The 23,557-nt window shown below is 48.7% G+C and overlaps 1 protein-coding gene across 1 annotated transcript; it reads right to left on the reverse strand.

Moving 5' to 3' along the window:
* Nucleotides 1-370: 370 nt before the first annotated feature.
* On the reverse strand, nt 371-23,488 carry TEKT5 (tektin 5). The gene is made up of 7 exons (XM_060260720.1): nt 22,874-23,488; nt 15,633-15,716; nt 14,846-14,916; nt 14,021-14,164; nt 9,898-10,120; nt 6,011-6,165; nt 371-601 (listed from the first exon to the last, which is right to left on the reverse strand). The coding sequence occupies exons 1-7, from the start codon at nt 23,444-23,446 to the stop codon at nt 385-387; spliced, it is 1,467 nt and encodes a 488-aa protein (XP_060116703.1). The 5' UTR covers nt 23,447-23,488; the 3' UTR covers nt 371-384.
* Nucleotides 23,489-23,557: the final 69 nt, after the last annotated feature.

The raw sequence follows: 23,557 nt of genomic DNA on the forward strand, positions 1-23,557 counted from the left end.
CTACTAGACTCTCGCTGTCTTCTGCAGATAAATAATAAATCTGTGACGCATGCAACCTGGAAATCAGTTGTCATTCTGGGAGATCTCCAGCCCCCACCTGCAGATTGGCAACCCGGCTGCACCCTGGCATATACTATTTTTCCCCCCAGAATTAACAACAGCTTTCCTTCCTTCCTCTCCCGGGAAGATCTATTTCCTTTATGTAAGAAAAGGGTAATCTCAGTTTGGTTTTTTCAATTTGGTTTTGCTCAAGTTTATTTCCATCGGGTTCTGTTTTCTCCGCCTTTGATCAGCTACCGGAAAAAAAATAATAATAGGGAGGCAAAGTCTCCATCCTGCGCTTTGACCATCAGAGGACTGGAGGAGGTGGGGGGGGGCGCGACCTCAGGTGTAGCCCACCAGGCGGGGGGTGCTGGGAAAGGTCTTGCGCATGCCCATGCACTTCTCCTTGTCAATGAAGAGGGAGTTTGCCTTCACCAGGAGGTCGTGTTCCAGCCGGGCCTTGTTGAGGATCAGCAGTTGGAGGGTGTCTTGGGCCTCGCGCAGACGCAGCTTTAGGGTCTGCAGCGTGTCATCGATGGTGAAGACCTCATTCACCAGCCTGGGGACGGGAAAAAAGGGAGGAAGAGGTCACCCCGCCAGCGGCAACATTCATTTCCCCATCGTTTTGCCTACAAACCCTGCGTTCCGATCTCACGACCATGTCCCTTACACCCTGGACTGCTCCCTGTCGCATCACCAAATGTTGTAATCCGCCTCGAGAGAGGCGGATTACAAAAGAAAGATATTATCTTGCTGCTAGATTCAGGTGAGTTTGAAGCAACAGAACAACGTTGGAGACCTGGGGCACCTATAAGACCAGCACAGTTTAAATCTGGGTGTAATTCATAGGGTGGTTAACACATGGAATTCACTGCCACAGGAGGTGGTGGCGGCTACAAGCATAGCCAGCTTCAAGAGGGGACTGGATCAACATACGGAGCAGAGGTCCATCAATGGCAATTAGCCACAGGGTATAGATGGAACTCTCTGTCTGGGGCAAGTGATGCTCTGTATTCTTTGTGCTTAGTGGGGGGGACAGTGGGAGGGCTTCTAGTGTCCTGGCCCCCTGGTGGACCTCCTGATGGTGCCTGGGGTTTTTCGGCCACTGTGTGACACAGAGTGTTGGACTGCATGGGTCATTGGCCTGATCCAACATGGCTTCTCTTATGTTCTTATAGAATCATCTAGTCATCTAGTTCAACTCCTTCCACAATGCAGGAAATTCACGACTACTTCCTCTTCTCCCCCCCACCCCCCCGCCACACAGAGTGACCCCTGCAGGCTCCATGCCCAAAAGATGGCAAAAAACCTCCAGGACCCCTGGCCAAATGGGCCTGGAGGAAAATTGCTGCCTGACCCCAAAGTGGTTCTTATAGCCCTGAGTATAATTCTTATACCCAGAATAAAACTTTGTTGGACTTTAAAAAAAACCCTTTATTTTTAAAATTATATATACAAAATAACATACAACATCTAGCCAGTCACCCAAATGACATTGTCTTATCTCTTGGTTATCTACAAATATACCAGAGGTCTGTTTTTAAAATCTATCTATCTATCTATCTATCTATCTATCTATCTATCTATCTATCTATCTATCTATCTATCTATCTATCTATCTATCTATCTGTCTGTCTGTCTGTCTGTCTGTCTGTCTGTCTGTCTGTCTGTCTGTCTGTCTGTCTGTCTGTCTTAATACAGTGTATTTTTTTAAGTAGAAGAAGACTGCAGATTTATACCCCACCCTTCTCTCTGAATCAGAGTCTCAGAGCAGCTCACAATCTCCTTTCCCTTCCTCCCCCACAACAGACGCCCTGTGAGGTGGGTGGGGCTGAGAGAGCTCTCCCAGCAGCTGCCCTTTCAAGGACAACTTCTACAAGAGCCATGGCTGACCCAAGGCCATTCCAGCAGCTGCAAGTGGAGGAGTGGGGAATCAAACCCGGTTCTCCCAGATAAGAGAGCTCTGGCTGACCCAAGGCCATTCCAGCAGCTGCAAGTGGAGGAGTGGGGAATCCAACCCGGTTCTCCCAAATAAGAGAGCTATGGCTGACCCAAGGCCATTCCAGCAGCTGCAAGTGGAGGAGTGGGGAATCCAACCCGGTTCTCCCAAATAAGAGAGCTCTAGCTGACCCAAGGCCATTCCAGCAGCTGCAAGGGGAGGAGTGGGGAATCCAACCCGGTTCTCCCAGATAAGAGAGCTCTGGCTGACCCAAGGCCATTCCAGCAGCTGCAAGTGGAGGAGTGGGGAATCCAACCCGGTTCTCCCAAATAAGAGAGCTATGGCTGACCCAAGGCCATTCCAGCAGCTGCAACTGGAGGAGTGGGGAATCCAACCCGGTTCTCCCAAATAAGAGAGCTCTGGCTGACCCAAGGCCATTCCAGCAGCTGCAACTGGAGGAGTGGGGAATCAAACCGGGTTCTCCCAGATAAGAGAGCTCTAGCTGACCCAAGGCCATTCCAGCAGCTGCAAGGGGAGGAGTGGGGAATCAAACCCAGTTCTCCCAGATATGAGTCCGCACATTTAACCACTACGCCAAACTGACTCTTTTTCAGTTATGTATTGAGCTACAGGAAATCATACGTCAACAGATTTCATGGTGGAATTATTTACTTTAATATAATTAACTCCATCTGAGACTTTGCTTTGTTGATCTTAAAGGTGTGCATATTCAGAGTTAAACTTTGTTGGTCTTAAAGGTATACGTGCACACAAAAGCGTATTCCTAGAATTCAGCTTTGTTGGTCTTAAAGATGTACATGTATATGAAAATTTATACTCAGAATAAAACTTTGTTGGTCTTAAGGGTGCCCACTGGTCTCTGGCTTCGTTCTATTACCTTTTCAGCCAAAAGTATGTGCATTTTGCACCTATGTATTTATATCCCGCTTTCCCCCCACAGAGATAGATCCGGGTGGGCAGCCGTGTGGGTCTGAAGCAACAGAGCAAAGTAGGAGTCCAGGAGCACCTTTAAGACCAACAAAGTTTTATTCAGAATGTCAGCTTTTATTCAGAATGTCAGCTTTCGTATGCATGTGCGTATGAAGAAGTACGCATGCATACAAAAGCTTGCATTCTGAATAAAACTTTGTTGGTCTTAAAGGTGCTCCTGGGCTCCTACTTTGTTCTGTTTTTTTCCCACAGGAGAGACTCCCATTTTTCTCACAACAACCCTGCGAGGTAGGTCAGGCTGAGAGCGTGAGACAGGCCCAGCCGTCGCAGCCGGCCAGCGTCTGCGTCTCCTGCAACAACAACGGCGTTCAGAACAGGCCATGCTGTGAGCCAGGAGCCCTCTTAGCTCCTCCAAGCTGCGGCGTCAGCCGTCTTCATCTCAGAAATTTCCCAAACCAACCAGGCACGCCAGCCCCCAGCTTTAATTCTGAGCTCGCAAAGGCATCATCCCGAGCGAGTGTGCGAATCCAGGTTCTGCCTGATGTGACTACACGGCACACCCTTCTGCCTCTTCATCAGCGCTCTGCTCTTGAGGAGACCCAAAGCCTGCAAACTCGGCAGGAAAACCTCTTTGATCCCCGGCCAAGGCTTGTCAGCAACACCTCCGGCTGCAAAGCTGCTGGAGATGTTATCTCACCCACCCACCAAGGGCTGACAAAGGCACACGGAAGCAAAGGCCCCCAGGGACTCTCCCAGAGGATTGGCACCCAGAGGGCCGTAACCGCTGGATTGCCTGCCATAAAACAGCCCGTCTCTCCTTCAAAGGTGGGGGGTGGGCAGGCAGGAGTTGGGGAGACGGGAGGACAACGCTGGGGTCCAGGGGCTCCTTTAAGGCCAACCGAGTTTTCTTCTGGGTATCAACTTCCGTGCGCAGCTGAAACAGAAGCCACCAACCCTTCCATGTAGGTCAAGGGTGGGGAGAGAGTTGCCAGGAGGGCCTGATGAGATTCAAGCTGCATATGAAAGCGGAGCAATAAATCCAGATTCCAGCCCAGTCGGGCACCTTTAAAACCGACAATGTTTTATGCAAGGGATGCACGCACACGAACGGAAGTTCCCATGCAGAGTGGTAACGTTAGCATACAGCATAATGAAGATATTTAACCAGGCCTCGGATTCAGTGGGAGCTCCCAGCAGCGCAGTTCCTGAACCTTCCTGAGAGTTTCTGCCTCCTCCTCCTGAGAGTTCCACCTCCTTGTCCATTGAATAGTAGGTGCAGCTGCATAACACCATCTGTTTTTCTACAAAACGATCCCTGTATTTAACAGATGCGAGCGCCAAATAGGAATAACAGGCTTTGTTTATATGGTCACCATTTATTCCTCTTCATTATGTTGAATGCAAATCAATTGGAACTGCAGGAGATCTCCAGGTGCTACCTGGAGGTTGGCGACTCCAGGGTCATGAGGGGCTTTGCAGAAGATTACGGCTACCTTGAATGGAACCTGGCAACCCCCCAACTTTGGTAAAGAGAGAAGAGATTTTTTCACAAGCCACCAACAAACAAAGCTGCAAAGGCCTTTGATCCCCCCCCCCCCTCTATTTACAAAGGAATCCCTAAGACAATTCTGTGTCCTTCCCTCCCTCTTTTCCCTGTAATCACCATTCCCTTTCTGGCTCAATTTCCATGTCCCATAAATGTAGGGTTGCCAACCCCCAGTTTGGTGTAGTGGTTAAGAGTGGAGACTCTTATCTGGGAGAACCGGGTTTGATTTCCCACTCCTCTACTTGCAGCTGCTGGAATGGTCTTGGGTTAGCCATAGCTCTCATAGGAGTTGTCCTTGAAAGAGCAGCTTCTGGGAGAGCTTCCTCAGCCCCACCCACCTCACAGGGTGTCTGTTGTGGGGTGGGGAGGAAGGTAGAGGAGATTGTGACCACTCTGAGACTCTGATTCAGAGAGAAGGGCGGGGTATAAATCTGTGGTCTCCTTCTTCAAAACCACAGCCTGCTGTGATATCCAGCCTCACAGACATCCAAAATTCAAATGTGTAGAAAATGATCGATACAGTTTTGGAAAATTCATACAAATGCATTCAATATTTTAAACAACAGAATGTTCAAACCGCCCAAACAGTTCCACGGTCTTTGTCGCCAACATGCAAACAATTGCATTATTTCTTAACAGCAAAAAAGTCCAAGTGGTGATAGAGAAATACAGTGAATTCTCTATGAAGTCCAACGCTTCCACTGCAATTCAGAAATGCATCTGGCACAATAGTTAGCGCAACAAGGTCATAACTTGATATCCCCATTTCACTGCTTGCTTCTACGAGCTTCATACAGACATTTTTCATCACGTGGTAACAACGCCTACAACTTCCGATCACTTCACATTTTGGGACACTGTTGAACTGCCCCACCTACCTCACAGGGTGTCTGTTGTGGGGAGGGGGAAAGAAGGAGACCGGAAACCCCTCTGAGATGCCAAGCGAAAGGCGAGGTAGAAATCTAATCTCTTCTTCTTCCCTCCTCTGTGTTTTGCTCCCTCTACTGGTCAGTTTGAGATTACATCACTATATGTCCAGCATCCCTCCTTGGAGATTAAAACTGAAGATTTTTATGCCAGACATAAACTGAAGTAATATCAGGGAGCATAACATGTGCGCAGAACAGGAGAAAAAATGAAGAAACAGGAACTCCCGCCCTGGAGGTTCCCAACCCGCCGGCCCACACTGGGCCAACTTCCTCTGACGTCGCCGGTGCAATGACATCACCCGAAGGGACGTCACATGCCGGTCGCTCTAGGCGTTTCTGGGAAAACTCTATGGTTTTCCCAGACGTTCTGGCAATTTGGGAGGGAAAACTCTAGGGTTGCCAAGTCCTCCCCAGAGGCTGGGGGGGGGGGGGGACTTGCCAACCCTAATTGTCACTCAGACTCCACCATGTCCCCATGTTTGCTTGGATGGAAGTGCTAAAGACTGCCGCTCTCGCTGTACCGAGTTGGCATCCACAGCAATGAGATCTGGAATTTGACAACCCTTTGTATGGCCGTATCTTGCGGGGGGTGGGGGAGCTTACTTGAACTGGGGGACGTCCCGGCAAAGCTCCATGTTGGGCCTCCATGTTCTCGCTTCCAGACGGGTCTGTGCCACTTTGAGCGGGCATTCCTTGGCCATTATAGCTCTTTCCAGCAACATGATCGTGTTCTCGGTCTGGAATATTTCTTGCAGGGTCTGCAAAGGAAGAGGAAAAATGGAGCGGCGATTAAAAGACAGGGCCAAACATGCCCCCACCCGCCACATACATTTTGCCTGCTGTTTTATTGATTGATTGATTTCCGCAGATTTATAGGCCGCCCTTTCCCATAGTGGGCTCAGGGCGGCTTCCAACATAACAAAACAATCAAAACAGTTTAAAACAATTAAAACAGTTAAGACAATTTAAAATTAAAGCGATTAAGCCACCGGATAAAACCAAGGTGGAATGCATGGGAATGACGCATTTGTTAAAAAAAAAAATGGTCAAATTCCAACTGGGTTAAGTCCTAGAACAATTAGAGATGGTTAGAGTGCCGGACTAGTCTTTGGCCAACCCAGGTTCAAATTCACATTCTGCCACTGGGTGATCTTGGGCCTAACCTACCTCACAGGGTTATGTGAGGATAAAATGGGAAAGGGGCAGGGCTTTTTCTACAAAGGGACTCATTTGCATATTAAGCCACATCCTATGACATCACCATTGCTTCCCACAGGGCTTTTTTTGCAGAAAAAGCCCAGGAGGGACTCATTTACATATTAGGCCACCCCCCCTGACACCAAGCCAGCCAGAACTGCATTCCTGCTCAAAAAAAAAACACTGGAAAGGAGAGAGAGTTGTAAGTCGCTTTGGGCCCCCCTTAGGGAGAAAAATGATGTATAAATGAAGGAAATAAATCCCGTGAAGAAAGCGATTGCTCTTGGTTATTGCCCCTAGTCCAAGGGGACGCAATGACTCCACGGCAGAGGAAAGCGCGGCTTCGGTCTCTCTTTTCTGCCCGCCCAACGGATTCCAAATAATCCAAGCAGGAAGTCGGCTTGCCCCAAACGGGCCGAAATTTACTGGAGCCACGTCCGAGCACAGGAGCACTTCCTGCCCGGTCGTGCCCCGAGGGACCGGGCTGCTGATACGCAGCCAGCAATTCTCTCTCCTCTGAAACAAAATATTATTTGGACCTTTACGTGAACTCCCATTTTAGCTCCAACTTTTCAGCCGACTTTTCGCCCTGACAGGGGAGGTGTGTGCGGTTTTGAGGCCAGCCTGTGTCCCCCAGCAGCCTTCTCACTGCTTTTTTCCTTTTCCGTTTTAAAATTAAGAATGGAGAATAAAGCGGCAGGGTGGGTGGAGAAAGGAAGGCAGGCCATGTCCTTAAAGGAGGCCCCTTCCAACACCCCCCAAGGGGCCTTCGGTTACACCCCACTGTAGGGTTGCCAATCCCCAGGTGGGGACAGGGGATCCCCCGGTTTGGAGCCCCCCCCCCGCTTCAGGGTCGTCAGAAAGCGGGGGGAGGGGAGGGAAATGTCTGCTGGGGACTCTATTTTTCCCTATGGAGATTTATTCCCATAGAAAATGATGGAGAATTGATCTGCGGGTATCTGGGGCTCTGGGGGGAGGGGTGCTGTTTTTTAAGGTAGAGACACCAAATTTTCAGCACAGCATTTAGTGCCTCTCCCCAAAATATCCCCCAAGTTTCAAAAAGATTGGACCAGGTGGTCCAATTCTTCTATGAGCCCCAAAAGAAGGTGCCCCTATCCTTCATTATTTCCTATGGAAGGAAGGCATTGAAAAGGTGTGCCGTCCCTTTAAATGTGATGGCTAGAACTTCCTTTGGAGTTCAATTATGCTTGTCGCAGCCTTGATCTTGGCTCCACCCCCAAAGTCTCCTGGCTCCACCCCCAAAGTCTCCTGGCTCCACCCCCAAAGTCCCCAGATATTTCTTAAATTGGACTTGGCAACCCTACCCCGCTGGTATGTATTGGACCCAAATGATTTCACGACTTTTGCAAATGCAAATACGGGTTGGAAGAGAAAGTCACCTGATGACACAGCCCCAGTCGGCATCATTTTATGGACACGTTCCAAGTGTTGGGAAGCAAAACGGGAAACACACTGGCTGGGGGGGGGGAAGTGGTTAAGAAGACCCCCAAATCCTGAATTTAATTCCAACCAGACTGGGGATTCATGTACATAGCTGCCAAACATATACCTTTCTCTTCCAGAAAATGGGCGTGTGACATATCAACAAGTCACAGTTGATTTATGGTGACCCCCTTTCCTAGGGCTGGCTCTGCCCCTTGGCAAACTAGGCTATTACCTAGGGCGCTGGCCTTGTGGGGGCACCGAATTGGGGGGGATCCTCATGTGATTCAGTGATGCTATCAGTGCGGGGGGGGGGTGCCAGATGTTTGCCTTGCCTAGTCTAAGGCCGGCCCTTGGCTTTCCCCACCATTGTATGTAATTTGAATGTTTGGGTTCAGGGGCCAGAATATTCGGGGATGGTCATGGGTGGAGCTGATAGGTGTCAAAGCACACTACACTGGGGGAAATGGAAAATGCCACAGGTATAGGGTTGCCAATCCCCAGGTGGGGGCAGGGGACGCCACCGGTTTGGAGGCCCTCCCCCCCCGCTTCAGGGTCGTCAGAAAGCGGGGGGAGGGGAGGGAAATGTCTGCTGGGAACTCTATTATTCCCTATGGTGATTTATTCCCTTAGAAAATCATAGAGAATTGATCCGCGGGTATCTGGGGCTCTGGGGGGGGGCTGTTTTTTTGGGTAGAGGCACCAAATTTTCAGTATAGCATCTAGTGCCTCTCCCCCAAAATAACCCCCAACTTTCAGAAAGATTGGACCAGGGGGTCGAATTCTATGAGCCCCAAAAGAAGGTGACCCTATCCATTATTTCCTACGGAAGGGAGGAACTGAAAAGGTGTGCCATCCCCTTAAACGTGATGGCCTGAACTCCCTTTGGAGTTCAATTATGCTGGTCACAGCCTTGATCTTGGCTCCACCCCTAATGTCTCCTGGCTCCACCCCCAAATTCTCCTGGCTCCACCCCCAAAGTCCCAGATATTTCTTAAATTGGACTTGGCAACCCTACACAGGTAACCTCTAAATGTGCAGGTTAGCTGCCCTGCCTCGCGTCTCTAACTGAGCAGTCTAAAGTCTAAGCCTGAATCGAATAGACCCAAAAGAGTTCTGAATGGAACTGACACGGGTTGCTACCCTCCAGGTGGGAGACTGATCTCCAGACTACAAAGGGATCTGCTCTAGGCTTGCTAACCTCCAGGCAGGGCCTGGAGATCTCCTGCTACTCCAGCAGAAAAGAGCAAACGTATGTATCTGAAGAATTGAGCTGTGACTCATAAAAGCTGCCTCAAAATTTGTTAGTCTTACAGACCAGCTAACACGGCTTCCCATCTTGATCTATCTTCTGCTATTACAGTTGATCTCCAGCAGACCAAGTTCCCTTGGAGAAGATGGCAGCTTTGGAGGGTGGACTCGATGGCGTTACACCCTGCTAAAGTCCCTCCCCTTCCCCCCCCTTCCCTAGCCTCCACCCCCAAAATCTCCAGGTATTTCTCAACCGAGAGCTGGCAAACCTGAAGTTCTCCAGACAAAAAGGTTGTTCTAGAAGGTGGGCTCTGACATTACACCCCTCTAAGGGGCGGAATTCTAGCGGGAGCTCCTTTGCATATTAGGCCAAACCCTGCCTGATGTAGCCAATCCTCCAAGAGCTTACAAAAAAGAGCCTTGTCAGCTCCAGGAGGATTGGCTCCATCCGGGGTGTGTGGCCTAATATGCAAAGGAGCTCCTGCTAGAATTCCGCCCCGGCTAAGACTCCTCCTTTCCTCAGACCCCGCCCTCTGCAGGCCCCACCCCCAGATCTCCAGGAACCCCCCAACCCTGAGCTGGTGGCTGCGTCCTCTGACCTTGGCGAGCTGTGCCTGCAGCTTGTTTTTGGCCTCGGCCACCTCCGAGATGCGGTTGTCGAAAGCCAGGTTGGTGTCAGTGTACTGCCTCCACATGTCCTCAGAGGTGCTCTCCAGGGTGTGGTCCGTCTCCTGGCGCAGGAGGGTCGAGTTGGACCGGGCATTCTGGGAGTACCGGATGTTGTCGTCGCTGAACTTCGCCCACGTTTCGGGGACGGAGACTCTGGAAGGGAGAGGTCAGGGTTGCTGCCGAGGGGGGAGGAGGGGGAGGGGGTGCAAGACCTCCTGGAACTGCATCAGAGGTGCCAACTCCAGGTTGGGAAATTCCTGAAGATTTGGGGGCAGTGCATGCCGATGGAGTTTGGAAGGTGGGGAAGGGAGCAGTGAATATATGAATGTATGAAGCTGCCTTCTACTGAATCAGACCCTTGGTCCATCAAAGTCAGTATTGTCTTCTCAGACTGGCAGCGGCTCTCCAGGGTCTCAAGCTGAGGTTTTTCACACCTATTTGCCTGGACCCTTTTTTGGAGATGCCAGGGATGGAACCTGGGACCTTCTGCTTCCCAAGCAGATGCTCTACCACTGAGCCACCGTCCCTCAGTGTTCCCTCTAAGCTGAGTTGGTGTGATCTAGCTCAGTTTTTGTTAGCTTCCGGCTCACACATTTTTATCCTAGCTCAGGAAAAATAGCCCCAGAGCAAACTAATTTATGCAGTGTGGCTCACAACTTTAATACCACAAAATAGGAGTCAAGTGGCACCTTTGAGACCAACTTAGTTTCATTCAGAACGTAAGCTTTCGTGTGCTCTCTAAGCACGCTTCATCAGACGAGGAATCCGGAACAGTGAGCAAAGCCACACATAAATGGTAGTCAGGGGCTCAGAATGCAAACTGACTACCAGGTATGTGTGACTTTGCTCACTGTACTGGATTCCTCATCTGATGAAGGGTGCTCAGAGAGCACACGAAAGCATACATTCTAAATAAAGCTAAGTTGGTCTCAAAGGTGCGACTTGACTCCTATTTTGTTCTACTTCAGACCAACAGGGCTGACTGCTTGCATCCAACTTTAATACCAGTAGCTCATGAAGTAGAATTTTTGTGGTTCTAAGGCTACCTTTTACCATGCTTAGTGGTCTTGCCCAGTGATTGTCACCTTCTGGAAACAGGTGGCTAAGGAAATTTTCAGAATTACAGGGGTTATGATCCCACTCTCTCCAAGTTTGATTCTTTTGAATCTTTGGGGAACTGGATTTGCTTTGAAACAGGAGAAAGAGCTTATAATGACTTTACTCACTGCAGCTAAAGCAGTTATTGCTTGTAAATGGAAAGATGAGCAATCCCCTAGTCTATAGGCTTGGTATCTCAAAGTTTGGGATGACTTTACACTAGATAAGATTACTGATGAGGTGTAGCCATGTGCTAATATACCTCAACATCAATCTGTAATGGAAAAAAATGGTCTCCTTTTTTAAGAATCCATTTGGCTAATTATTTAACTTTGTTACAATTTGTGTAACATTCCTGGTGAGTTTATGCTGTTTCATATTTTGGAACTTTATATTTTTCTGTAAGCTCTTTGAGTTTATAATAAAGACAAAAAATATTTTTTTTAAAGTAGAATTTTTGCTCACAAGACTCCACACAGCTCAGAGAGCATGGTACAATGCCTTAGAGTCCACCCTCCAAAGCAGGGGTGGGGAACATCCGTCCCGAGGGCCACATACAGCCCTTGAGGTCACTTGGTGTGGCCCTCGGGGATTGCTTCCTTCTGCATCACAGCTTGTTTTGCCAGGCTTGCTCAATCGCACACGAGCTACAGAGCAAAAGCTCTATTTTCTATTGTTGGCTGAGGCTCCTCACTTGGGGAGGAAGGGCAAGAGGGATAGCTTGCTTTGCCAGGCTCTCTCAATTGCACAGCAGAATTACTGAGCCAAGCCTATCTTCCTTCTATTGGCTGAGGCTCCTCCCCTCCTGGTCCCCTGGGGAAGGAAGGAAAGAGCCAGAGCTTCCTTTGCCCAGTTCCCTGGATCCCATGGGAGACACACACAAAAGCACCTTCCGGCCCTCATAACAAATGAGTTCAACACCCCTGGCTTTAGAGTGTGGCGTCTCTGGTATCACACCCCTCCCCATACTTGCAGGGATTTCCCAACCCCAAACTGGCAACCGCTAACACCAGGAGAAAGCCCTTAGCACGGCCTTCAATTTAGCATTTCATTTTTTCCATCTGTGCAGGAATATGAGCACAAGGGGAGAAAAGCATGTTCCAATTGCAGCTGAATTCGGTAGAGGGTTCTATGATTTCTCCCTATGGGTCTGCTAAAGTACTTTTCTCCTACTTAATTCAAAACAGCTCCTTCGGAAAAGCTCTTTCAGAAAAGCCTGTGATATGGAATTTCAGTTTCCACATGAGGAAGTGGAAACAATGAGCTTTTCGTTTTGGTTTCTGTTTTAGCACCCAACAATGCACCACTGCTTCCTTTAACCGGGGGTTTTATTGGCAAAGTGCTCCGTACTCACAGGTATTTCAGCCTCCAAGGGGGACCTGGGTAGGCTTCCCAATCCCCAGGTCCCAGCGGGGGATCCCCAGGTTTTACAGGCTTCCCCCCTCCTCCATTCAGCTGGCTGGCGGGGGAAGCCCCACCCCCACAGCTATTATGCACCTCCATGAACAATTCCCATAGGGAATGATGGGGAATTGATCCGCAGGTATCAGGGGCTGTGGGGGAGCTGTTTTTGGAGGTAGAGGCACCAAGTTTTCAGTGTAGCATCTAGTGCCTCTCCCCAAAATACCCCCCAAGTTTCAAAAGGATTGGACCAGGGGGTCCAATTCTACGAGCCCCAAAAGAAGGTGCCCCTATCTTTCATTATTTTTTATGGAAGGAAGGCATTTCAAAAGGTGTGCTATCCCTTTAAATGTGATGGCCACAACTCCGTTGGAGTTCAATTTTGCTTATCACACCCTTGCTCCTGGCTCTGCCACCAATGTCTCCTGGCTCCACCCCCAAAGTCTCCTGGCTCCACCCCCAAAGTCTCCTGGCTCCACCCCCAAAGTCCCCAGATATTTCTTGAATTGGACTTGGCAACCCTAGACCTGGGGATCCCCGCGGGTTTTATTGGCAAAGTGCTCCGTACTCACAGGTATTTCAGCCTCCAAGGGGGACCTGGGGATTCCCTGGAAAGACAGCTCATCTCCAGACTAAAGAGATCTATCCCACCGGAGAAAATGGCTGCTCTAGAGGGGGGACTCCATTGCGGCCCCTGACCTGCTCAAACGCCAGTCTCCAATCTCCAGTCTAGCAGACTAGGGTTGCCAATCCCCAGGTGGAGGCAGGGGATCCCCCGGTTTGGAGAGCCTCCCCCCATTTCAGGGTCACCAGAAAGCAGGAGAGGGGAGGGAAATGTCTGCTGGGCACGCCACTCATTATTTCCTATGGAGACCGATTCCAATAAAGTATAATGGAGAATTGCTTTGTGGGTCTCTGGGGGGGGGCTGTTTTTTTTGTGATAGAGGCACCAAATTTGCAGCATAGCATCCAATGCCTCTCCTCAAAATACCCTCCAGGTTTCAAAAGTATTGGACCAGGGGGTCCAATTCTATGAGCCCCAGTAGAAGGTACCCCTATTCTTCATTATTTCCAGCAGAGGGAAGGCATTTAAAAAGGTGTGCGGTCCCTTGAAATGTGAGGGCCAGGACTCCCTTTGGAGATAAATTGTGCTTGTCACAGCCTTGCTCCTGGCTCCGCCCCTATATCTCCTGGCTCCACCTCCAAAGTCCCCAGATATTTCTCGAATTGGACCTGGCCACCCTAGACCTCCCCACACAGCCCACCCCCTGTCAGAGGCTGCTTTGGAGGACCTGACAACCCCACGTACTCATGTCTAGGCTTGGAAACTTCCAGCTGGTGGCTGGAACCTCCTGGGATTACCACTGTGATCTCCAGGCATCAGGGATCCGTTCCCCTGGAGAAAATGGCCACTCTAGAAGCTGGACTCTATGGCATTATACCTGACTGGAGTCCCTCTCCTCCCCGAAACCCCACCCTCACCCTCCTCGGGCGCCGCCTCCAAAATCTCCAGGTATTTCCCAACCTAGAGCTACTCTAGGCAATCCTACTCACGTCCCATCGATTTTTTCTACGCCATGGTAGTAGTTAATGCTGTCAGATGTGTTCCTCAGGTTATAGCACTTCTCATCGATGAAATGGGCAGAACTTTTGTCTCCTAGGTCCCTCTCGAGGGCATGCTGGGCATCTCGGTTAATGCTACAAAAAAGGAGCAAAAAGGTTTAGCATTTTTTGTTTTAGCTGTGCCTGCAGGGGGAGTAGGCAAGCCTTGGATCTGAATTTCCAGCTTTCATTTTCTTTTTTAAATGTTGGTTAACCCTTCTTGTTGCAGAGCTATAAGGGGAAAGGCATTAAATGCCACCAAGTCTTTTTTGGCCACTGTGTGACACAGAGTGTTGGACTGGATGGGCCATTGGCCTGATCCAACATGGCTTCTCTTATGTTCTTAAGTGACACAGAGTGTTGGACTGGATGGGCCATTGGCCTGATCCAACAGGGCTTCTCTTATGTTCTTTTGTCTGCAGCAGGGATGCTCTGTCTTCTTGATGCTTGGGAGGGGCAACAGTGGGAGGGCTTTTAGTGTCCTGGCCCCACTGATGGACCTCCTGATGGCACTTGTGTTTTTTGGCCTCTGTGTGACACAGAGTGTTGGACTGGATGGGCCACTGGTCTGATCCAACATGGCTTCTCTCATGTTCTTATGTTCTCTTATGTTCTTATGTCTTAAAAACTGCCTTCTTAATTGACTGCCATTCACCAGAAGATCATACGTTCGATGAGAAGTTCCCTGGGTTACATTCATAACTACAATTCAGTAATGAATGAGGCAGGACTTGTTACCCACCGTTTAAAAATCGGATTATGTTTCGAAAAGCTTACTTTAGCTGTTGCTCAATTCTTTCTGCCAGTTTTCTCATTTTCTCTTGGCACAACTTGATCAAGTCAACTTCCTACAACAGAAAACATTCACCCATCAGCGAACGATTCTACCAAAAGGAGAAGCAGAAATATTAGGCTCCTTGAAACTGTCTGCCCAGTGCAAAACAGGCAGACAAGCACTCGCCATAATCTGCACACCTGAAACCAAGTCCAAGATTTTGGCACATGCGCCTATCTAACCGTACATCAAGAGAGGATGCTCTCAACTGTTCTTTCTTTATTTTTATCTCATGTAATTTTTTGTATCTAATCTCCCTATCATTCAAGGCATCTAATGAACAGTTATCGAAAATGCAAGGCTTTTCAACAACAAAAAAATTCAGATGGAGCTTAAATACTTCCCATCTGAAAGATAAGAACTTTGTTAGAGATACAAAAAAAGAATTGGAACTATTTTTCAAGCAAAACATCCCAGCAGAAATTTCTATGAAAACAGTGTGCGTGTGCAGGGGGAGCGGAATGGAAACAAGAGAAATACTTTGGGCTGTTCCTGAACTGGGCGGTCGGTTGGACTAACGGCCTGCATGGCGCCTTCCAACTCTATGATCCTGCGATTCAAGTGCAAAACTAAAATAAGCGAATGCATAAAGAAGTCAGTGGTGGAATGAAACATGAGCACGAAATTAATGCAAGGAAAAGAACTCGTGATGAGTTAAATGAAACAAACCAACGAAACAGAATAACCCGGCTCTAGGATGCTGTTTGCGGGTGACTGTTTCATTTGTACCTGTATTAGATTCTTTTCCACATCGTCATGAACCAGGTCGATCCCCATCCGTTTCTCTCTGCAGTATAAGCATTCCAAAGCCACCTGCAAGCAAGTGAGAAGATCAAAACTGCGGATGATTCTTGAGGGCTTCTAGATCGTTTCAGGAGAGTAGCCACTACATTGGTTTGAAGAAAAAGAGCTCGACTTGAGTACAGTCGCTCCTGAGGAACCCGCGATATTTTTGGGGAACAGGCTTTCGAGGGTAAACGCTTAAAGATATCTGTCGAAGGGAGCCTTGACTCTCCACATTTCATACCCCAAAACTCTTGTGGGGACTTTGCAAGGATGCAGCCAGTTCATCCCATCTGACCTGCTAACATAACAGTGAAAGAAAACCAGGAGACACCTGTGAATATCAACCCCACCCTGGCATAACTGGGGGTCATGGCTGCAAACTAGTGAGCAGCACTGCAGTCTTAAACAGATTTTACTCCTAAATCCATTGAAGAGCTGATTCAGAAGGGTGTAAATCTATTCAGGACTGGGACAGCAGTGCTGCAGTTATTGAACTGTGACTTGGGAGAGCTTTTTGCTGCTATCGGCTTCCAAGAACTTTCTCCTATTGGCAGAAATCCAGGTTCGCAAAAAGAATCTTTTTTTTTTTTTTTTAAGAAAGTTTGATTCCAGTGGCATCTTTAAGACCACCAAAGTTTAATTCTGGGTATAAGCTTTCATAGGCATGCATGCATGTATCTGAAGAAGTGTGCATGCACACAAAAGCTTTTAAGGTCAAGGTAGTCCCCTGTGCAAGCACCAGTCGTTTTCAACTCTGAGGTGACGTTGCTTTCACAACGTTTTCACAGCAGACTTTTTACAGGGTGGTTTGCCATTGCCTTCCCCAGTCATCTACACTTCCCCCCCAGCAAGCTGGGGACTCATTTGACCGACCTCGGAAGGAAGGATGGAAGGCTGTCAACCTGGAGCCGGCTACCTGAACCCAGAATTAAACTCTGGTGGTCTTAAAGGTGCCCCGGCCTCAAACTTTATTCTCTTGCTTCAGACCAACACAGCTATTCACCATGAATCTTTCTTTTTCTTAATTAAGACAATAAATAGAGCTACCAGATATTCTTTTTGGGGGTGGGGAGGCTTGCCCTCTTTTCATGGTGTCCATCATCTTTTGGACTCTTCTTTTAAAAAAAACTGATGAAAATGTCTTCATTTGGGGTGGGAAAGTTAGGAATATTCTTAGTTAATAGCAACAATCACAGCTTAAATCACAGAAGCATTTAAAGTGCGATTTGTCAATGTGATCACTTGTTTGAAGTAGTGAGTCAGGAAATATGTTCTCTTTTTTGCATTGCAAAACCTTACAGTAATATATATATATATATGGGACTGTCTATTACAGCAAAGCACATTCGTAAATTTAAACGGCCACTCACAGCACCAAAATAAGGATCACAAAAACAAATAATCACACACTGAAAAAGGTTGAGCTATACCTATTTATACCTTTGGGGTTTTAATCTGTTTTCTTGACATCACACACTGTCCACCTTTATCATTGGTGGATTACAGAATCATAGATCTATAAAGCCCAGTCTGGTCTGTACAGTAAGTTATACAATAAAACTGGATCACAATTAAGAGAACAATGAAATAAAGAACAAAGTCTGAGTCCAGCGGCAACTTTAAGACCAACAAAGTTTTATTCTGGGTATAAACTTCCATATGCCTGCACACTTCTTCAAGATACGGGTTGAAATTAAGTCAAAAGAGTTTCCAGCTCAACATTAGGAAGAACTTCCTGACCGTTAGAGCAGTTCCTCAGTGGAACAGGCTTCCTCCTGGGGAGGTGGTGGGCTCTCCTTCCTTGAAGGTTTTTAAAGAGGCTGGATGGCCATCTGACAGCAATGAGGATCCTGTGAATTTAGGGGGAGGGGTTTGTGAGTTTAGAGCGGTTCCTCAGTGGAAGAGGCTTCCTCCTTGGGAGGTGGTGGGCTCTCCTTCCTTGGAGGTTTTTCAACAGAGGCTAGATGGCCATCCGACAGCAATGAAGATCCTGTGAATTTAGCGGGAGGGATTTGTGAGTTTAGAGCAGTTCCTCAGTGGAACAGGCTTCCTCCTTGGGAGGTGGTGGGCTCTCCTTCCTTGGAGGTTTTTAAACAGAGGCTAGATGGCCATCTCTAAAGCCTCATGGCAAAGAGTGGTAAAGCAGCAGTACTGCAGTCTGAGCTCTCTGCTCATGACCTGAGTTCGAAGCTGAGTTCAGGTAGCCGGCTCAAGGCTGACTCAGCCTTCCATCCTTCTGAGGTTGGTAAAATGAGTACCCAGCTTGCTGGGGGGAAAGTGTAGAGGACTGGGGAAGGCAATGGCAAACCACCCCTTAAATAGTCTGCTGTGAAAACGTTGTGATGCAACATCACCCCAGAGTTGGAGACGGCTGATGCTTGCACAGGGGACTGTCTTTTTGAGATGGCCATCTGACAGCAATGAGGATCCTGTGAATTTAGGGGGAGGGGTTTGTGAGTTCCCTGCATTGTGCGTGGGGTTGGACTAGATGATCTTGGAGGTCCCTTCCAACTCTATAATTCTATGATTCTGAACATACCCAGAATGAAACCTTGTTGGTCTTAAAGGTGCCTGGCTTTGTTCTGTTGCTTCAGATCAACATGTTCACCCTCCCCCCCGTTCAATAACATAAAAACAAGTGTATCATTTTCTCTTGTTTTCATCTCTGGAAGACACCTGGAGTGGATCTCTGAAGAGGCAGCCCTAAAATCTTTTAAATGTTGTGGGTTTTTTAAAAAAAAAATCTGTCACAGTTCCAAACAGCAGCCTGCCTGAGAAACCCACAGGGATTCTCAGCGTCTGTACAGAAATGCTAAATTCTGTCACGCAAAAGCAGTCACTGAGCGGATATCATTATTGTCCGAGAAGCTGATGCTCTAACCACTGCTCAAAACTGCCTCTGGATCCCAAACATGACGGGCGTTTGTCTGGATCCAGCAACACTCTTTTGCATAAATGGAAGTCTCAAACGTTCACCCCCCCCCCCCAATAAAATAAAAACACTGACCTGATCCAACATGGCTTTTCTTACGTTCCCCCCATGCACCCCGTGTCCAGTCAATTCCATTTTAAAACAAATTATTTTGCCTGGATATTGCATCTCAAAGGGGGGAAATGCCTGTGTTGATTTAGGGGTTTTTTTTGCCTTGCCTGTTAATCATAAACTTATGATGAATACCACCACCATTTTTAGCAACAGGCTTACTATTTGCACTCCCATTTGGACACTCACGTAGCTCCAAGAGGTTTCCATTTGAGAAGACCACGATATCGTCCTCCATCTGACGGCCAAAAGGGCCCACTGTTGTAAACACAGAGAAACTTTCCCCTCCTGCCTTTAAAGCTATGTGAGAGCTGGAGGAAAGGCAAAAGCTTCTAGGCTGCCTAAGAGGAAGAGGAAAGCACCGTGTGCCCTTTCATGGCCATAGTTAGTCGTGCAACACAACAAAAGCGGTCATGGGAGAACTTTGCAAGAGCCCACTTGATGCAGAACCAAACAGCTATCAGCAAAACTAGGTAGGTGGAAAAAGTAATCCAGAATGGCTCCTTCCAGGGTATTCATAAACAGCATCATTTGTGGGCTCCGGAGCTCTGTTTCAGCCCTTTTGGGCCCTCATTATTTCCCATAGCTAGGGTTGCCAACCTCCAGGCGAGGACGAGAAATCAAAGGCACATAGCCCAGCGTGAAAACCAGCTTCTGTTGTTAAATTATACAAAGTCAACATAAATAAACATGCTCCTATATAAATTTCACCATCATAAATTACAAAGCAACCATAATTCAGTCCTTAGTCAAAAAAGGAAGCATTAACACCAAGAGTCCTTTTTTCATCTTGTGGTAAAACTTTCCGGAGTATTCTAGCAAGGATTTTGCCTGCGATGGAGAGCAGGGTTATCCCCCGGTAGTTGGAGCAGTCTGACTTTTCCCCCTTTGTTCTTGTGTAGAGTAATGATCTGACCTAGCCTCAGATCGCAAAGCATGGAGGCACACCATCCACCAGGCTGTCTCTTCCTTTGAGAACGCACGCATAGCTGGTCTTGAGGACAAAAGGAGATTGAGGAAGAATCGCGCTGCTACAGCACCAACCCTAAATCAGACTTTTCCCTGCAGCCACTGTGGCCGGACCTGCCTGTCCCGCATTGGTCTTGTCAGCCACCAGCGAGCCTGCAGCAGACGTGGACTACTGCACCTTTCTTAAATCTTCGTTCGCGAAGTCAAGCCGAGAGAGGGGGGGTAAAACTTTCCAATAATTGTATAATTATTGTCTAATTTAACAAAAGAAGCTGCTTTTCACGGTGGGCTATGTGCCTTTGATTTCTTGTCCTTTTGCCGTGTTACTCTCTGTGTGTTGTATAATCTCCAGGAATTACAACTGATTTTCAGATGACAAAGATCCGTTCCCCTGGAGGAAACGGCTACTTCATTTGGATGTAAAAGGCATTACCTCCCTGCTGAGGTCCCTCTTCCAGACTCCACCCTCTCCAGGCTCTGCCCCCAAACCTCCAGAAATTCCCCCACCCAGCAGAAGACTCAAAGCATTTGCCCCATCAAAGTGTCCCTCGGAAAAGGCCTTTTTCTAGGCCAGGGCTGGCCGCACTCGCTTAATATAAAAGCCACGTAGAATAAATGTGAGATGTTAAGAGAGCCACAAGACGTGAAGATCAGATGTTTGAGAGCTGAGAGACAAGGAAGGAAGGAAGCTGGGGAGGGAGGGGAGAGAGAGGTGAAAAGAAAGCATTTTAAATGCATTCTCCAAAGTTGTTGGCTGGCTTGGCTTAGAAAAGTGATTTAAAGAGACAGATGCCTATCCCAAGACGGCTGACGGGGCGGTGGGGGCTTCAAGAGCCACACAAGATGTGTGAAAGAGCCCCGTGTGGTTGCTGAGCCACAGTCTGGCCAGCCTGCAGGTGAGCACAAAAGCACAAACGAGGGGGTCTTAGTGTTGAACATGGTCTGATATAGAAAACCACTAAGAAACAATTTGTGATAGTTCTAGAGTTAATACATTCAGTTTCAACATAACATTCTATCACAAGCCAATGTATATACACACAGGATCTACCTTTTTCTCTTACAACTCTCCAAAAACTCGAGGTCCATCACAGTCAGTTCATGTGCAAAAATCTTGTCCAAAGGAAGGACCAGGAAATCTTTGTAGCCTTCGTACAGACCCCCCTTCTAGATCAGGGGTGCAGAAGTCATTTGTTACGAGGGCCGGATCTGACATAAATGAGACCTTGTCAGGCTGGGCCGTGTGTGTCACAAAATGTAATGCCGGGCAACGAAGATTTTTTTAGAAAAAAGCTTAAAATAAAACATGCTTAGAACATTAGCACTCCTTGGTCTTAAAGGTGCTTTCTTTCTATTTCTCCCATGGGATCCAGAGAACTGGGCAAAGGAAGCTCTGGCTCTTTCCTTCCTTCCCCAGGGGACCAGGAGGGAGAAGAGCTTCAACCAATAGAAGGAAGAGAGGCTTGGCTCAGTAGTTCTGCTGTGCGATTGAGAAAGCCTGGCAAAGCAAGCTGCGCCTCCCCCCTTCCTCCCCAAGGGAGGAGCCTCAGCCAATGAAGAAAATAGAGGTTTTGCTCTGTAGCTCCTGTGCGATTGAGCAAGCCTGGCAAAGCAAGCTGGGATGCAGAAGGAAGCTAGAGAGGGGGAGAAGGAAGCAGACAAGAGCCAGTTGCTCAGGGGCCTGATAGGAGCCCTCTGGGGGCCTGATTCGGCGCCTGGGCTGCATGTTTGACATCCCTGTTCTAGATAATTCAAGACATTTCAATTCTGTTGAAACTGATTCATCGTTGTAAGCTGTGAACTTTGTACCTGTATGAAAAGTCACTGAAATCGGGTTTCATTTAACAGCCTGACAGCTGAAGAACAGAATTGAAACGTCTTGCATTATCTAGAAGGGGTGTCTGTATGCGGGCTGTAAAGATTTCCTGATCCCTCTATTGGACAAGACTTTTGCACATGAATCGAGCCAACACAGATGAGTTTCCCTGAAGAAAAATGGCTGCTTCGGAGGATGGACTTTGTGGCCTTATCCCCTGCTGAGGGCTTAACCCTCCCCAGGCTCCACCCCCAAAAAACTCCAGGAATTTATCAACCTGGACTCTGGAGCTGCCCACTTTCCAAGAGGGAGAGGCCTTCTTCAGTAATTAGGGTGGCCACCTCTAGGCTGGGAAACAGCTGGAGGTCTGGGGGGGTGGGGCTTGGGGAGGGGAGGGGCCTCCACAGGGTAGAATGCCAACCTCCAGGCACTAGCTGGAGATCCCCTGCTATCGCAGATGGCCTCCAGGTGATAGGGATCCGTTCCCCTGGAGCAAATGGCTGCTTTGGAAGTCGGACTCAAAGGCATCCTGCCCCACTGAAGTCCCCCCCTCCCCACACCCTGCCCTCCTCAAGCTCTACCCCGCTCCCCCCCCCCCCCAAAAAAAATATTCAGACATTTCCCAACCCAGAGCTGATAGCCCCAGCTAGAGTCCACAGTGCGAGAGGACTCACCGCTGGAAATTGACCAGAGTCTTGGAAATTGATGAGAGTCTTTCATATGGTCTTGAACTATTGAAAATGTGGTTTTATCTGTACCATGAAATAGGAGTCAATTGCGCCATTAAGACCAACTTAGTTTTATTCAGAACGTAAGCTTTTGTGTGCTCAAAGCACACTCCATTTTGCATTCTGACCCACCGCCTACCAGCTACGTGTGGCTCTGCTCACTGTGCCGGATTCCTCGTCTGATGAAGTGTGCTCAGAGCACCCGAAAGCTGACGTTCTGAATAAAACTAAGTTGGTCTTAAAGGTGTCCCTTGACTCCTATTTTGTTCTACTACTTCAGACCAACACGGCTGACTACTTGGATCTATCTGTGCCATGATTTTGGGAAATGTAATATTGTATGTTCAGGCGCATAAACGTGTGAATACAATTATAACACATTCTTATAAGCAGTTTATACAGCGTTCTGTGGTTCCCCACCTGCACGTTGGCAAACAGGGGTAGAATTCTAGCAGGAACTCCTTTGCATCTTAGGCCACACCCTCCTGATGTAGCCCATCCTCCAAGAGCTGACAAGGCTCTTTTTGGTACGCTCTTGGAGGATGGGCTCCATCAGGGGTGTGTGGCCTAATATGCAAAGGATAGAATCCCACCCCTGTTGGCAGCCATATTCCCATCATGCACCCACCTGCAGGGGGCCCTGAGCTTCATCCGCCGCGCACTCCAGGCGCCTCTTGGCGGTGTCCAGAGCGCGGGTCTCGGTCACAAGCCGCTCCAGCTCATAGGTCAGCTCGGAGCGCCAGAAGTCGATGTCGGACAACCTCTGGCCCAGGTTCTTCCCAGAATCCTCCTGCTGCCGCCGGGTCAGCTGGTCCTTGTCCTGCATCAGACGCCCCGAGTCGGCGTTCAGCCGGCCGGCCCAGTGGCGGTAGGCCTCTGAGCCTTGGAACAGGGCTCGGTTGGCGTTGAACCAGTCGTGGGGGCTGTAGCGGGCGTACAGGGAGCTCCGCATGGCGGGCAACACAGTGGGGGGCCGCAGCGGGGCACTGAGGCGCCAGCCCCCTTGCCCTTCATCCTTGGGGCGGAAGGAAGACACCTTGTAGAACAAGCTGGGCCTCCAGGAGCTCAGGTAGCGGTAGCCAGGGAGGTAGTAGGCCCTGTAGCTGTCCTGGCTGATGCTTGTCGGAGCCACTTCTGGAAGCAGGCAGCTTTTCCTGGGGCCGCAGTAGCTGGCCGTCTGGGTGGTTCCGAGGAACTCCATGCAGCCCCACGGTCCAGCCTCCCAGCTCTGGAGTTTTCACCGCGGGCCAGTTTCAGCCCAGAAAGTGAGGCAGGTGTCACTTTGGGGGGGTTTTCCTCTCCCACAGCTGCT

Source organism: Heteronotia binoei, chromosome 20, assembly GCF_032191835.1.
Source record: "Heteronotia binoei isolate CCM8104 ecotype False Entrance Well chromosome 20, APGP_CSIRO_Hbin_v1, whole genome shotgun sequence".
Lineage (NCBI taxonomy): Eukaryota > Metazoa > Chordata > Lepidosauria > Squamata > Gekkonidae > Heteronotia > Heteronotia binoei.